The following is a 16,969-nucleotide window of genomic DNA, read 5'->3' as shown; positions in this document are numbered from 1 at the left end:
CGCAATCGAGCCGCAGATTGGACTACTTGTTTTACGATCACTGTACTTTACATTGTAATTCTACCAACAAAACTTGAAAAGTGTAGGTTTCCATAATTAAGGAAAATGGATATATTATGTACTGTATTGCAAGCTTTCTTCCGTATATACCGTCTAAAATAACATCTCCAATAACTCTTAGGCCGAGATCTACAAAGCGCACTTTGGCTTTACTCAGGTTTAAGATACTGTTAAAACGAGACAGCGTTATACCGCTGGCATATATCTGTCTCGTTTCATCTGAAACTTAGTCTAAGAGCTAACTCAAAGTACGCTCTGTAGATCTCAAGCTTAGACCATTACAATACTCAAGCTCATCTTTTAGAACTATATTGTGATATTAAGCCTTGTTTCACAGATATTTGACAATATGTAAGATAAACCTAATTTTGACTTGAAATCGTCAATAGTCGATCATTTTCGTATCTACATCAATTTTTGTACGAAGTCCTGAGCAATGTGTTGTGTATGCAGTCTGTGCATTTGGCACTGGAACTAATTTCCAATATATTAGTACAGTTTGAAAATCATACAGTTAGGCAACAATTGTAGGATATGCCCTCAAGGTACGCCACAATTTTTAGAATTCCGTAACTCAAAAAGAAAAAAAAATACTTATAGGATATCTTTGTTGTTTGTGTGTATGTCTTTGTGTCAAGGTCCTTATTGCTAAAGAACGCATTAAAGTATCAAGTTGAAGTTAATATCAAATACTAAGACCTGCAGCCCCTTAAAGCTCAGATCAAGCTAGCATAGAAGCCTTGGCCTAAGCAAGATTTTACAGCACAACTAAAGGAAAAATCCGATAATCGTTAATTTGTAGTTGTATTTTGTACAACAATCAGCTAGGTATTGTTTCGGTCAAAACTGTTGGCTAACTGTACGATAACTAACTGTGGTATCAGTGCTTATTCGGATATCATTGGTTGATAAATATAGAAATTATAACATAAATATTTATTGCAATGCATCGTAAGTAAATTCATCTTTTTCTTTAAACGACATTTTTCATGATATTCAACTGTCAAGTTACTATAACTATTTATTTTTTCTATTTGCTTATGGCAAAAATATTTTTGTCTATATTCGTTTGTTAAGCCTAAAAAATTGTAAAATGTCGTATAAAGAAAACAATATTTTCTTTTCAAAATAATTCTGGGCGCGCATAGTTACATATGTAATAAGATGTAACATAATGTGACGCAATTAAATGCAAAATAAAAATATATTTACAAAAGGCCTAAAATTAAAAATTATCGCTGCAAATGCACGATATAAGTGTTTCTGAAATGCAAAACCAAAATTAATTTGCTTAGAAATGCCGAAACGTAAATATTTAAATTATTATATCGGTAGTTGGTAGCCTGTTTTTAGTATTAAGAATAAAGGTAAGTTCCTTGGTGCATAATATAAACGTAACGTAACATTGCATCGAACAAACCCATTGCTTACCACTTTTATAAGTCGCATCGCACGACGCCGACTGGACACCAAGGAAATACAGACCTTAGTACTTGACCTTAAGATTCCAAACACAAGAACAACAACGACTCATGCTATCTCGCTCATAACTTGCTATAATTAGTTTTGAGATATTTTCGCGCCATTCAAAAATAAGATTTCTGCGCAGGTACATCGGCGTAACTTTAGTGAGTTTATGCGTTACGTTCATATACTTCATACACACCAAAGAAGCTCTCTTGAAACAATTGTAATCATATAAACGGATCATTATGTTTGCACTTTTCTAATTTCATCGATTATACACGAGACATCGCAGCATACAGTGATATGTTAACATAAAAGACAATATACATTTTACATATTAACTATTAAGTATAGATATTTACAAAACGACTAATGAGTATAGGTAATTATATAATTATAACAAGTGGCGTAGTATCGCCATAACGGAAGAGTTTCTCACCAATTTCTCTAAAAAAAAACGATAAAATTATTCTTGGTTACTTGGTTACAACAGCGAATTACAGTAAAAAAATATTTAAGAAAATTATAATTTAGAAGTTTCCCGTCCATTTTTGTTTCATTTTTTAACTCACATATGTAGAACAACACTTGACTGCAATCTCACCTGATGGTAAGTGAGATGCCGTCTAAGATGAAAGCAGCCAGGGGTCTCGAATCCCGCCAAAATTTAGTACAACCGAATCATCAGTACTTTCCAAATACTAATTTACTGTAGAAAGTTTATAGAACGTTTTTAATTTTTATGAATATAATGGAGGTATCATGGTACTAAAATAAATTGCACCTCTTATTAAAGGCTGACGCACATATGGCGGAGCGCAGCGCAGAGCATTTTTTCACAGTCAAAATATTATCGACATTATCCTGATTGAAATAATATCTAAAATCAATTGTGGATCCGTGCGGATATTCGCGCATCCGCGCGCAGTCCCGCGCGTGCTTGTGCATTCTCTGGTAGGAATTCGCATAATGTGTCACGCGATTAGAAAGCTTCGCGAGCATGCTCTGCGCTGCGCTCCGCCATATGTGCGCTGGCCCTTACGTTTAGAGAGGACATGTAATTTAAAAAATAGAAATTCTCTACTTATAACACAGTTATAACGAATTACGAATTATATAAAATTATATATTAAAACGGAAATATTTATTTATAATATAATAGAACAGAAGTTTTTACACAACAATAGTTAATTAATTAACCAATTAAATAAAATATGTACAAATAACCAATGTAACGATACAATATGTTTATCTATTTGTAGAGGTCTAACTACTAAGATTCATAGTTTAAGAGCCTAATAGGTAAACTGTCGGAGGTGATTGATAAAAGCGTTTAAGATCTTGCCATGAACAATTTAAACAAGGACTAAACGAACCCCGTATGAGTTCGAAACTAGTCGGGCTTACATCGACTGAATACGTGAGTATAGCCGTTACAACCTTTACTTATAATGGGAATCACTCACTATAGTTAAAACATTAAAGAACTAAAGGCGTGTTTATATTAAACCTAACAGACCCATGCAGAAACTTTCAAAACCTCAATTCAGTCGGTTTCGTTTCGTCATAGGCAATGTACGAGCACAAGCGACAACTGTAACATACAATTTTCTATGATAAATCGAGGCGGTTAGACCAGCCGGTCATTTAACCGCTAATACACGCCTAAAACTTGTTTTTTTGGTACTTATGTTAAATAAATAATCTCTTTAGCTGACAGCTAATTAAAGTAATCAGACTGTATTATTAATATTAGCTGACCGCACACATAAGTTTTAGATGCATGCGTTATGCTCACAACATAATGAATTGGGCTACAAGTTACAACCTGTATTACAACTCACAATAAGTTTTACAAAAATATGTTTTTATACAGAAAACGTCTGATTTTAATAAGATCAATATTAATTATTAAGATATAGATAGATTTTAAGAGGTTTTTATCACCAATTAGTTCACTTTAAAATTTATAGTTTTTATTTGCATCCGTATGTGATACTTTTTACTTTTGTCAATTACCTCCCACAATTTACCGTGAGCTCTTGTAGTACTTATATTAATAGTTGAGTCATGTATGCGTACTTCAGCGCACGAATACGAGATTTAAGCAAAATAACCCTTATTCGAAGTCCTTATACATAGTCACGACATTTAATTTTAATATGAAATCGGCGTATCCCGTTTACACACCCTAAAACAGGCACCCTAGGAACCCTAAGCTAGGGTGTATACTCGAAATTCGAAAACGTGTGTTTACCCCAGGCGGCTACGTATATTATTTTTTAGTCCGGGATGGAAAATCAGAATATATATTTCTGAGTATGCACCCTAGCTGTTTTAGGGTGGATTAATAGAATAAGCCGTAGAATCGCATTCGGTAATATTACGCCACAATATGTCAATTGTAATAATCAACCAATGGTTCGAAAAGTTGATTCTATTCAAAAGAAACTTGTAGGTATGTAGTTACTAAAAATACAAAACATTTTCAATAGTTTACGAGAATTCGATTAAAAGTAATCGATACTGTGATTAATGGTTCATAGAATCGATGAAATCGTTTGAAACATTTAAAAGAAATCGATATTGACACAAATCGGATATGGAAACTGATTAATATCCTATCCTAATTTAAGTTTGATCAACAAAGGCCAAGCATATTCATCTTTTAGCATAACGACAAACAGTTGCAATTACTAAGCCGTAAGCCTAACTTACTTGTATTTTAGGGACGGATAAACGGAAAAAAACTTCGAAAAATTGTTTAATGTTTTAAATACTTGAATGAAATCATGAAGTAACCAAATGGGATATTTTGCAAACTTAGTGCTTTGTCCTTTCCTCTTTTCTGCTGTAAGGACTTATTTGAATAATTTATATTAAGTAATTATATTAGGTAATATCAAATGGTTTGATTTTTGGTCATAAAAGATCATTGTTAAAGATTCTTGTAATATACTTTCTACTATATTTTATATCGGGAGTTTTCTTAAAAACTTTAACCTGTTTATTTCATATCCCTTTTTGTCCTCGCTCTGATATGTCAAGATATATAATAATATCATGTAACACGTCCATTTTAAAAAAAAAAGTCAGGACTTTTAAATATTCTCTCGAATCGAAACAAATTCAAACAAATAAAATTTTAATTTCTTTATTTATATTAACTTTCGTTTAAAATTGACAAATAAAAACATAAATACATAATACGTAAAGCTTGTGACATATTTCCTTTAATTACACCTCCAATTACAATAACTAGGTATTAATATCGATTGAGTCTAGTTTATATCGCACGACACGATAAGTCGCGTCGTATGTCGTGTCGTATCTGTTCACTGTAAGCAAGCTTGTAGCTTCTCGATCCATTCTTGAGCTGCGTTTGCGTCGCTCGCACAGAAATTGTACGTCCGTCTGCTCGTTCGTAACTATAATGTAATGAAAAAAATCACAATTAGTGAAAATATGGTTATAAATACAGGAGACATACACTTTTTTATCGTCCGCAAAACATTAACTATTGCGCATCGCAAGTTATTAGATAAGTAATTGATACTCACATCAAAGAAGGATCGGTCGTCGCACTTCTTCGGCGGGCCGGGCGCGGGCGTCGCCTGAGACACCGTCAGTACCTCCGCTAAATCTGGACAACAATATCACATTATACCCATAGCTCTCTCTACAACCAAGAAACAAAACCATCCAAGAGCGAATCAGACTCGCGCACCGACGGTTCCGTACTACAGTCGTATTTTTTCGACACTTTGCACGATAAATCAAATTAAAAATAAATGGAAATCTATTTTTTAATATACAGGTAAAGCCCTTTCATATGATACCCCACTTGGTATAGTCATCTTACTTCAAAAGTTTTTATGAACGCATTTTATTTATTTTTGTCACATAACCACAATTTCCTTTACTTGTGCCATAAGACCTACCTACCTGCCAAATTTCATGATTCTAGGTCAACGATGACAGACACGACGGACGGACATACAAACGAAGTGATCCTATAAGGGTTCCCTTTTTCCTTTCAAGGTACGGAACTCTAAAAACAGAAAATATATAGACTGATGAACACATAACCCCTCAGTTACATTGCGCAGTCGTGTAATAAAAACATGTGTCGTCTTACCAATAAATCCTTTACAATGCGAGTCTTCCATAGCGTCGTAGTATCGCAGCTGATGCTTTATAGAGTCAAGCACGAACCATCTGCAAACAATTTTCTTATAAACTACTGGTCTAATAACGAAGCGTTAATCAAATTTTAGGTGGCAACGCCGTGCGAGCTAAATTGCACTTTATTGCATCGTCACAAAAGTCTTTATTTATTTAAACGTTTTTGCGCAGTGACCCTTCTGTACTTGGAAGGTAACTTATGGTTTAACTTTTCATGTGTTTTATTAATCCCTGACCCAAAAAGAGGGGTGCTATAAGTTTGACGTGTATATCTGTGTTTCTGTCTGTGGCATCGTAGCTCTTAAACGAATGAACCGATTTTAATTTAGTTTTTTTGTTTGAAAGGTGGCTTGATCGAGTGTTCTTAGCTATAATCCAAGATTGTTTCTGCCGTTTGAAAGTTATCAGTTCTTTTGCAGTTATTACTGTAACCTTCACTTGTTGGGGGTGTTACAAATTTTTAATTTACACTTGTGTGGCTAGCCGTAAATTCAATTTTAAAAAAAAAGCCTTTTATGTTTGTGAATGGGTATGTGCATGGATGTATGTTGGGTGTTTGAATGTGTTGTGTCACCTTTGTTTCCAGCCTTTGAGCAACGCCCCACGTTTGTACAGGTGGCCCTCGTGCGTGCGGTTTTCGGCCACGTTGGACGAAAACTGCTCGTAGTATTGTTGGGAAGACGATTGAAGCGTTGCTACTCCTGTTTGAGATAAAGTTTTTATGTATACGACATCACATAAAGTTCGCGATAGGTCGGACATATAATTTTCTTTTGAAAAATAAGCGTAATTCCAAACGTCGATAAGAATATTCCCTTTGCCGAATCTTGCATCTCAAGCAAAATTCATTCACCCGGCCTCTCTTAGGGTGAGGTGCGGTTAGAGAAAAAGGGGTGACACGCACAGATAACGTTATTTACTTCATCTGTGGAAACGGTACTATTTTAAGGTCTTAGCGAGTTGTCGCTGCCATGAACGGGGCTCTTAAAAGCCTTAAACCGCGTCACTCACCTGACGACACAGCTCTATCTCTGTCGCGGTCGGCGGGCGGCGGCGCCTTGTACCGCGTGCACGGCAGAGCCAGCGCGTCCGCGCAGCGCTCGTGGCACGCCGCGCCGCAGTCCACGCAGCGCACACCCGTCTGAGGACACAGTCTCATTTATTGGAGGAATACTTCTTTATACTTGAAAGTAGCTACTTGGATCTTTTTTAGACGGAAGTAACGCGAATATTACCTGGAAAGGACGCCCCAGGAAAAAAAAGAAAGAGCAAGAGGGAAAAGGATATGAAATAAAAAATTTGTAAGGAGTCAAAATCGGGGCCCAGCTATACGCAGGTGCGAGGGGTTTCCACTGCACATCGATACCAATAATTGTATAAGACATTTTGCTGCTTCGTACCCGAGAACATACAAAAGCAAGTACCAGGCGTCCTCCTGTGATTCAGCATATAGATAGACTTTATTGCACACAAAGCAGGAAAAAACCAAGACAAAACGAGGAACTTAAAACAATTATATGCCTTATTGCTTAAAGCAATCTCAACCAGACAAACTTTGGTGAAAGGACTAGTCTCTCCTTGGATAGTAATATAGTGTACTAATAGTAATAGTTGTATATTAGGTGGATCTATAATAATCTTTTCTACTTCTTCTTCTTGCTGGTTTGGCGGCTATGCAGGGCGCTGCAAACCTTGTATCACGTTGACCGTTGCCGTTCTACGGTGTTTGCCACTGTTTTACAGTTCTCGTCCAATACTAATTACCGCCAGGAAAAACAGCAGCTATCTTTTCTACTTACTTCTAGTGGTCCCCACAGCAGGTCTGCGCAGTGGTCGCACCGCGCAGGCGCGGCGGCGGGCGCGGGAGCCCATCTATGCGCGGGCGCAGGCGGCGGCGGCGCGGCGGCGAGGCGCGCGCGCGCCAATACTTCCAGCGTGCCGCGTCTGTGCGCCGCCGCAGTCGCGCGACGCACTACGCCGCTGCACATCGATGCATTGCGCTACGATAACAAAATAAAGATCATCATCATCATCAGCCTGTGGACGTCTCTGTAAACTCTCTCGAAGTCTCTGTGTCGGAAAACTCTGTAGTAATAAATTGTAACCAATCAAAAAAAAAGCCAAAACTAAGCTAAAGGGGTATTTATCGAGCCACCTAGAACTATCTTAAGTCGAAATCTATAGACCGCGCTTTGACTTAAGTTTCAGTTAAAACGAGACAGATTTATGCCAGCGGTATAGCACTCTCTCGTTTTAACAGTGTTTCAAGTCTGAGCAAAGTCAAAGTGCGTTCTATAAATCTCAGCCTCAAACACCACCACCAACCAAACCAAACTAAATGTATCCTACCTGTAGCTCCAAAGTGTTGGGCAGTTCCAGTTGGTCCCATCGCACCCTCCACTTCTGGGGCAAATGTCCTAGTTCCAACTCTAGTTGTCTTAACCTCTCCAGTAAGCCGGTGAACGCGTCCGGCATACATCGCGATATGCTATCGTACCTGCATAATGACAATACTATTTAACATAAGCACAAAAAATAAGTTGTATAGTGTACCTATACGCAGCAAGCAAACATTTGGGAAGAAGAAAAAAGAGAGGAAAAAGAGGTAGGTTTAGAAAATCGTAAACGCATTTCCCAGGGTAAAAAAAGATTTAGAAAATCCCGTGGGAACTCTTTATTTTCCGGGATAAAAAGTAGCCTTATCCGTAAACGCAAGCAAGCTATCTCTGTACCAAAATGATGCCCGTTACTTTATCCATGTGATATTAGGGTTTAAAAAGTTCCGTGGGAAAAAGTAGCATGTCCTTCGTCGAGATGCAAGTTATCCAGTACCGTTAAAATCAGTTTAAATAAATATTTGACAGATATCGATTCGTGATCAAACCGAGAGTTTCCTCACTGTGGTATAGTGTAAGAGTTAGTTACCCCGCCACGACGAGCCGCCGCTGCGTAGGCTGGTTGCGCTCGTCGAGCCACAGGTCCGGTTCGAAGGGCACGCCGTGCGCCAGCTCCTCGCTCACATAGTACTCCCAAATTTCCAGACTGCTCACCGCGCTCACTGGACGCAGGACCTGATATTGAAACCACTTTATGAATGACTAGCTGATACCCGCGACTTCGTTCGCGTGGATGTAGGTTTTTTTAAATCCCGTGGGAACTTATTGACTTTCCGGGATAAAATAACACATATGTGTTAATCCAGGGTATAATGTATCTCCATTCCGAATTTCAGTAAAATCCGTTCAGTATTAGTTTTTGCGTGAAAGAGTAACAAACATACACAAAAATTGTCGCTATTATAGTATTAGTGTGATAAAATGGTCACTTAAACGGAGAAACCTGACTGCGATTATAAGACCTATTCACTGATGCCCCACTTGCCATAATCCATCTACTAACATAACTATACTGGCGTCTAGTGGGCGCTACATTGTTTTCTTATACTTTTAACCGACTTCCAAAAAGCTGTGGTTCTGAATTCAGCCCGTTTTTTTAATATGATTAATAGCGCTCGGAAGATTAAGACAAATCCATTCATGTAAGAATCACAAAAATCGGTCCACGCGTTCAGTTTCTAGAGTGCCACAAAGGAACAAAAATGAAACATATCATAGACTGACAAACACACATAACCCCTCCTTTGCGTTGCGGAGTCGGGCAAACGCCTTAAAAGCCTTAAAGCTATTTAGCGATAAGCCTTTTTGTCCTTACATTTAAAGTTTTCTTTTTTTGAACCTGTCATTTGTGTTTTGTGGTGCAAGAAAGTATATACATACACACATAGAACACTCACCGGGTTATCTAAGTCAGGCGTATACAGCAGGTTGTAGAAGAGCGGCGACCGCTGGTGCAACCGCTCCACGTATTCAAACAGTCCGAGAAACGCCCGCCCGTCCTCCCCCTCGCCGCCCGCGCCTGACCCACCCCCGGAACCACCAGTCTCCACTCCCTGCCAACCCATATAAAAATTAAAATATTAATTTATAAAATAATGTGAAAGTGTATCTGTCTGTTGAGGTACATGTGGCCTAGTTGTGATAACGCATATCAATCGATTGCGTTCGTTAAGTAACCTTGATCTAAGTCGGTAACTGTGTGGGACGTCTCATGTTCCAGCAGCCGCACTGTCTACTGTTACGACTAGGCATAGGCCCGATAACCAAACACGAGGCAGCGGCCATCCCTACGAAGCAAGAGCCCTTCTGCTCGCCACCGAAGTCGCGAACAGGCATAAAAGACAACGAGATACGAGAGCAACGATACCCCCGATCGTAATGACCTCCCATAAAAAACGTTGTTTAGTGCTATAGCACTGAAGAAGGCGTGCGCGGCGGCGGGCTGCGGGAGCGGGGGGCCTCGCGGTGCGGCGCCGGCGCACGGCACGATTGCATTCGCGGTGCGACCGCCTCCAAATTACCAGCGCTTATAGTGTTATACAGTTTATTATGATTTTATTATTAAAACATTTATACAACCATCAAAAGTGTTATCAATACAGTCCAATTCAAAGTGCAGTGCAACACATTACTATACAGACGTCCTATACGTCCTTAACGACCTTGACGGTAAAATCATGACCGACAATGCACCCTTATCTTGCAGGGCATAGGCACTGTAGGGGTCAGTAAGGCCTACGCAGCATACTCAATCCGAAACTAAAGAAATAGTCAACAAACAGTCAGCTAGATACTTCTGTCAAAGCTTTTACACAGGATCCTTGTGGACCAGCTATACGCAGGCATCGCTGAACGCTCTACGGGTAAAATATAATAACAGCTTCAGAATATTGAGCTTTCCGCACTATTAGTACATACATGAGGAATATTTTTTGTATGTTGTATAGAAGTGTTATCGCACATGTTTGCCGCGCTTTTGAACGGAAGTCACGTGACATCTGTTGGTAATGTTTTTAGGAACGCAACCGTGGCGCCACCTCTGAAAACTATCTTGAAAATGGCCTGCGAGAGTTCTGGTGACTTTGGTTCGGTCGATCTTAGTGTGCGGACGTGTTTTATCAATCTGTTATTATTGCGCTAACTTAGTTTTGTTGAGTCTCAAGCCTTAATCATGCAAATAAGGGTTATATTTATTCATTCTTATATTTTTATTGAGGTTCACTTCTGGTATTCTTATAGAAGCAGGCGTTACTTTGCGGAAGTCCATGATATTTTTTTATTTTTTTTATTTTATTCCTTTATTTGTAAACAACAGCGGTACAATTATTATAATTTTACATTTTAAACTATATAAAAATAAGGCCAAATGCCTTTTATATGAGGAATGTTCGCGTTGACAAAATTTGGAAACACTAATCGCTTACCAGTCTCGAAGCATCCACTCTGCGATCGTCCGCGGGCGCCAAGCCGAACTCCGCGCGTTGCGCTTCGCTGTCGAACAGAAACGTGCGGAACCGACACGACACACTGTGGTACGCCACGAATCGGAGGTAGTAGTCGTTGAATTCAAACGCCAGGGGGAACTGCTTTTGGAGCTGGAATACAAAGGAAAATCTATACAAGTCCATACTAATATTATAAATGCGAAAGTGTGTCTGTCTGTTTGCTATCTTTTCACGGCCAGTTTAACCGATTTTGATGAAATTGGGTACAAAGCTAGCTTACGTCCTGAGGAAGGAGCTAGGCTACTTTTTGTTCCAGAAAATCTAGCTAACGAATAAGCTAGCTAGCTCAACGCTAGCAAAAACGAAGACAGGTGATAATACTGATGCTTAATGATGAGATACCATAGAAAAAACTACAATTTTTTTTAATGCGGTATTTTATAAAAGTTTACAATATATTGCAAATAAAACATCGGAAGTCAACGATCGTTCCGCAAATAGGTTATTGGCATAGGATTGTGTTAAGGTAGTATAATAATAACGCTAAGTTATTGCTAAGTTTTTGGTTACACCCTGTGTAAGTCATATAATAAGCATTTGACAAAAACTATGGTCCGGAGTCCTGAACTTACCTGATGTACCGCGTCAAGGAACATGAGAAACGTTGGTGTGAACCCTTGCTGCGGCGTCGCAGCCAGGTTAGATCTCTGCTGAAACTTGTGTCCCAAAGCCAGCCATTCCTTTTCCACCATTATCCGGAAACCTTCTAGCGTCCTGTAGTATGGATCTAGGCAGATTTGCGCTAATGAGGATATCTGCAAAAATATAATAGTCAAATAACTTATATTTTGATATTGAAGAAATACTCTAAGGTTATCCCCAGAAATATAGTAGTTTCCGCTATTTTCAATACATCAATTCATTATTTTTCATTAAATTAATATGACTTGTGTTCTTGGTATTTGGGCAGTGCGAATTCAACACACTTAGTATTTTTTGCTTTTAAAAGTAAATTATTTACAGTAAACCAGTGAGTTACCTGAGATGGCACTACTCACATCGTCAAAACTGTCCTCATTTTTATCGAGTTTAAAAATCAAAAACGTATCGTCAGCAAATCGCACTTTCGCACGTGCAATATCATAAAATGGTTAATCGTTTATGTATACCAAGAACATGAAAGGGCCTAGAATAGAGCCTTGAGGAACACCCATTAGTGAGGCTGATCCGGGTGACTTCACATCGTTCACATATACTGTTTGAATATACATAATATTATATTATTTACTAGACTTGCAACGAATATTCGGTTACTATTCGGTATTCGGCCTATTCGGCCGAATACCGAATACTTAAATAATATATTTTGTCGTAGAGAAATAATTGGTAAAATGAAAAATTAAAATCGATTGATTACGTATATATTCATATTTTCATTTCTGTTATAATCATTTAGGTAGTCATTGGTGCATAACACAAGTACATAATCATCTTCTGAATTGGAAAAATGGAGGATTCTATGTATTTGAATTATTGTGGTAATCAAAATTTAGAAGGGTAAGGTTCTCATTTCTTTTATAATCATTTATTAAGTAGTCATTGGTACATAAAACAGGTACATAATTTAATCATTTTCTGTATTAAACAAGTTAAGAATTTTTCTATGCATTTGAATTATTTTCATAATCAAAATTTAGAAGGGGAAGGTTATGGTGCAGAAAGACTAACTTTTCTGCATTTTTAGGAAGTAGTTTACTTCTTTTTTTCTCGTAGACCATCCCAACTTCAGAGCGATGAGTACATTAGAACAAAACAAAGGAGCGCGAAACAATCACGTCTGTACAAGTTTTTGGCGCTAAAATCCAGCCGAATACTTTTGCCTAATATTCGGCTATTCGGTCAGGGGCCTCGCCGAATATTCGGTATTCGGTATACTGCCGAATATACTATTCGTTGCAAGTCTATTATTTACATTTCCTTAGATATTGTTATTCATAGACATAGATAGATTTTACCTGTGCTGTGACATCCCAGCCGTCTTCAAGTGATAATAGTACGGAGGAGCCCTGCACATCCAGTAGATCCACCACAGCACCAGACAGCTGAAACAACTGACGCAGTTGCCACAGCCAGCCTGACTCTTCCACTAGTCTGCAAAGAATAATATCCATTAAGTTATTTCCTGAGAACTAAATAAAAACATTTCAAACAGGATTGAAGGTTATCAGTTTTCAAAGTTCCTTCCTGTATCATGTTTTGTAGTAAAAACAGTTTCTAAGGGCCTGTTCATATGGACCTAATGGGGTATAAGCTTGGCTTTATGTACCTACTCTGACATACACTAAGCTAACCCGTCTCCACTCTGGGCTATTTTCGGCTCCAATGGCCATCGCCCCTATAAAAAGCATGGTCTGCGCATTGCCACTTCAGCTTTTTAATACTTTGAGGTATTTCGGCGACTTTGGATCTACAGTGGATCTCTCCTTATTTCAGATCTTATGCTTTTGGAATCTTTTAACAAAGTCCTCTGGATAGAACACGGAGCAACTGTGTTAGGACTCTGCAGACTATGCCAGGAGTCTGTTGAGACTCTGATGTACATAGTCTGCTACTGCCTCGTTTTAATGCATAAACGTAGTATCCACCTAGGGAGACCTACCATCCACCTTTCCACCTTCAGAGTTCCCGGAGTCTCTTAATATTTGCTAAAGATGATCCCCGAAAGGATTTTAGTGGGATAAACACAGAAAAATCTCTCTCCAAAGAGCTGGGTATCTTGAATCTCCTTGGCAACAAAAAACGCTATAATATGACGCCAACCTAAAGAACCCAGGTTCATCTGGGGTCTGCGGCGCGGACGGTGCGGCGGCGCGCAGCAGCTTCTTGAAGGCGTGTTTGGTGTGGCGCGCGTCCGGGTACTCCACGGGCACGGGTTCGATTCCCGCCAGCGCCACGTGCGCGCCCTTCTCCGACAGCACGTAGAGCGCCGCGCGCCGGTTTGTGTTGCCGTTGCCGCCGCCGTCGCCGGACACTGGGGGGAAAACATCATTATCAAGGGCTTCCGAGACCATTAAGCGACTTCATGTCAAGCACGAAGTTTAGTCTTGCTTGCTCAAGCAGCTTGAGTCAGCAAACGGCGCTTTTCTCATATCTCGAATACTATCTGAACGTCACGTCAAGCAAAAAAATATAATATTAAAATATTATTCAAAAAACCGACTTCCAAAACAGCTACAAAGTTTAAAAAAATATTTGTTTCTACACGTTGGAGTTGGTTCCAGAATTTTTTTATGTGACCACCACGGAAATTTCTACTGCTGATTTAAAAAAAAACCGTCCAAGTGCGAGTCAGACTCGCGCACCGAGGGTTCCGTACTCGGGTATTTTTTCCGACATAAATCAAAAACTATTATGCTTAAAAATAAATAAAAATCCTTTTTAGAATGTACAGGTAAAGCCCTTTCATATGAAACCCCACTTGGTATAGTTATCTTACTTTGAAAATTGAAACACATTTTAATTTTTTTTTAATGAATTAACCACAAATTCGTGGTTTTCGGATTTATTCCTTTACTTGTGCTATAAGACCTATCTACCTGCCAAACAGACAGACCGACAGACAGTAAAGTGATCCTATAAGGGTTCCGTTTTTCCTTTTGAGGTACAAAACCCTAAAACTGAGGAAATGCTTACCAGAGTCAAGATCCGCGGTGGATAGTCGCTGTCGAGGTACATACAGGTCAAGGTGGGATGGTTGTCTTCGATCCTTCAGTGATCCCCATCGGCCAAAATGTCGCGCCGCACTCGTACCGCCTTTGCCACCGCTGCCGCGACCTAGCACCCTGCCAAAGCATATTGTCAATGTACCCTTCTCCTTGGAACACACAGACTTGACAAACAAAATTTTGGATTTATTTATGCCAGGAATTTTTCATCTACTTCGTTCTTACTTCATTAATGCGTTTCTTAGAAATCAGAAAACGGTCATGTTTTGGCCACATAATCTCGATAGGCATGCAATATCTAATTCAGCTACGGAACCCTAAAAAGGATAAAAAAGCATCGCTGATCTCTGTGATAGGCATCTGTTTTTTGGGTATCTGTTAATTAAACGTATTTCTTATGGATTTGCTTCTGAAAAATTACATAATAATCAATTTTTTCAGATCGTTTTTGTCCTATAAATCCCTGAAAACCTATCTTTTTCTGCTATCTTTTTAGGAGGCTTTGATATTTCAAAACTAAGTGATTCATCTATTGCCTCTGTTTGAACTTAATACTTAATGATTCTACTAGACTTTGTTACAGTTCATTTCACAGTCAGTTATTATTGTGGACAAATTCCAATCTATACAAAAAATTAGTAGGTTTAGTAGGTGAACATAAATGAAGGGATGACAAAACAATTCTTCTGGCGTACCTACTCCATTTATAAAAACAAACCTTTTAGTCCCCTGCTACCAAATACATTGCGTAAGGGCAACTCCTTACCCTTCACCAGAACTTTTTGATGTAAAAACCCAGTTAAAATATTTTTTTCAAATTCCATTACAGATTAGACCTGTAGTTGTAGTTGTTGCAAAGTCGGGTTTCAATAGTTTTTGCTTTGACAACAATTCTGCTACAATAAAGACAATGATATATAATCTATCACTTACCCAAGAGTGCCAGCCGCTTTGCTCAGTAGAGGCGTGTGGTTGTGGGGCTGTTCCTCGCAGCACAGCAGAAGGGAGTCCAGGCTGAGGCTTGAGTCCTCTAGCTCACCTCGCGAGGCAGGCGTTAACGCCACCAGGGTTGCTAGGTACCTTTCCTAGAAAACGACAGTGCTTACTGTACAAATGACCTAACCATATAAGCATAAAGCCTATAAGCACATATAATGTATCTCAATATGTTCCTTTGAGTAAAGTCAGTCCTAAACCAACTCAATTTCAATCTGAATATCAAGCAATTTATTGCAATTCCATAAATACATTCCTTAGATATAACATTGGTAGAAATTGATGATGCAGTTAGAGCAGGCTAACTTGGAAGGGGTATGGCAGTTTTACCCATAGCCCTTATCAGTTTATAAGGATACCATTGTCTCCAGACCTGTCAATTAAATTTTGTTAGAGATCTTACAGCCGAATTTCAGAACAGCACTTTGACTTACTTGTTCTAAACTCGAGGTAGTCTCGGTACCGCTTTGAGCAGGCCCGGGGGTCTGGTGGCTGGAGGACTTCAGCATGCCCATGACGCCCTTGTGATGTGACGCGGCTGATCTAGACAATATCAATCGTTTACGTCACCCCACTTACTCCAACCCAACAACAACATTCAAAGTTACGTTTAACGCCAGAGATATGGACTCTACTGCATTGGTAAGTGATTCTAAAACAGTCCGAAAAACAAGGCAATAAAATAAATGTGTGCCCTTATTTCCAATTGGATGCTACAACATGCCTATCAAAATTCCCCGTAAATACGAGTATCGCTCCAACGTCTGCAAGTTAATAACGGACAACGTGATCTTGATGTGTTTTAGTGAAATAATTATTTGATTTTGGACACTCAATTTCTTGTGAAATAACCACAAAACGGTTTTTGGATTGTTTCCTGTACTTGTGCTATTAGATACTATCTGCCAAACATGATTCTAGGTCAACAGGAACTATCCTATAGGTTTTGATTTCTCCGGATTGACGTCAGACAAGCAGACAACGAAGTTCTTTTTTACCCGACTACGGCAAAGCCGAAAGGAAGGGTTACGATTTTAGCAGTTTATGTATGTATGTATGTATGTTTGTATCCAGATTCTGCGTGTTCCACCGTAGCGCCTAAACTACTGGGCCGATTTTGATGAATGAGGTGTCAATCGATTCGTTGTAAAGGCCCGGGTGACATAGGCTATATTTTATTCCTCAAAAGGATTCT

The 16,969-nt window shown here is 38.9% G+C and overlaps 1 protein-coding gene across 2 annotated transcripts in view; it reads right to left on the bottom strand.

The window, feature by feature from the left end:
• Nucleotides 1–4,431: 4,431 nt before the first annotated feature.
• LOC123876509 (myotubularin-related protein 5) overlaps nucleotides 4,432–16,969 on the bottom strand; it is a 68,785-nt gene continuing 56,247 nt past the window's right edge. For both annotated transcript variants that reach the window (XM_045922815.1, XM_045922816.1), the window contains exons 25-40: nucleotides 16,209–16,317; nucleotides 15,712–15,863; nucleotides 14,747–14,895; nucleotides 13,874–14,084; nucleotides 13,069–13,204; nucleotides 11,686–11,868; nucleotides 11,033–11,203; nucleotides 9,506–9,661; nucleotides 8,638–8,783; nucleotides 8,062–8,209; nucleotides 7,512–7,712; nucleotides 6,724–6,853; nucleotides 6,287–6,413; nucleotides 5,666–5,745; nucleotides 5,088–5,170; nucleotides 4,432–4,955 (exon numbers count right to left, since the gene is read on the bottom strand). In XM_045922815.1, the coding sequence (XP_045778771.1) occupies nucleotides 4,863–4,955; nucleotides 5,088–5,170; nucleotides 5,666–5,745; nucleotides 6,287–6,413; nucleotides 6,724–6,853; nucleotides 7,512–7,712; nucleotides 8,062–8,209; nucleotides 8,638–8,783; nucleotides 9,506–9,661; nucleotides 11,033–11,203; nucleotides 11,686–11,868; nucleotides 13,069–13,204; nucleotides 13,874–14,084; nucleotides 14,747–14,895; nucleotides 15,712–15,863; nucleotides 16,209–16,317 (2,275 nt within the window). In that variant the 3' untranslated portion in view covers nucleotides 4,432–4,862. The remainder of the gene's footprint in view (nucleotides 4,956–5,087; nucleotides 5,171–5,665; nucleotides 5,746–6,286; nucleotides 6,414–6,723; nucleotides 6,854–7,511; nucleotides 7,713–8,061; nucleotides 8,210–8,637; nucleotides 8,784–9,505; nucleotides 9,662–11,032; nucleotides 11,204–11,685; nucleotides 11,869–13,068; nucleotides 13,205–13,873; nucleotides 14,085–14,746; nucleotides 14,896–15,711; nucleotides 15,864–16,208; nucleotides 16,318–16,969) is intronic.

The sequence above is a fragment of the Maniola jurtina genome, chromosome 21, assembly GCF_905333055.1.
Source record: "Maniola jurtina chromosome 21, ilManJurt1.1, whole genome shotgun sequence".
NCBI classification, from domain to species: Eukaryota; Metazoa; Arthropoda; class Insecta; order Lepidoptera; family Nymphalidae; genus Maniola; species Maniola jurtina.
The sequence above is the reverse complement of the archived record's forward strand: the minus strand, read 5'-3'. Positions and strand labels throughout refer to the sequence as shown.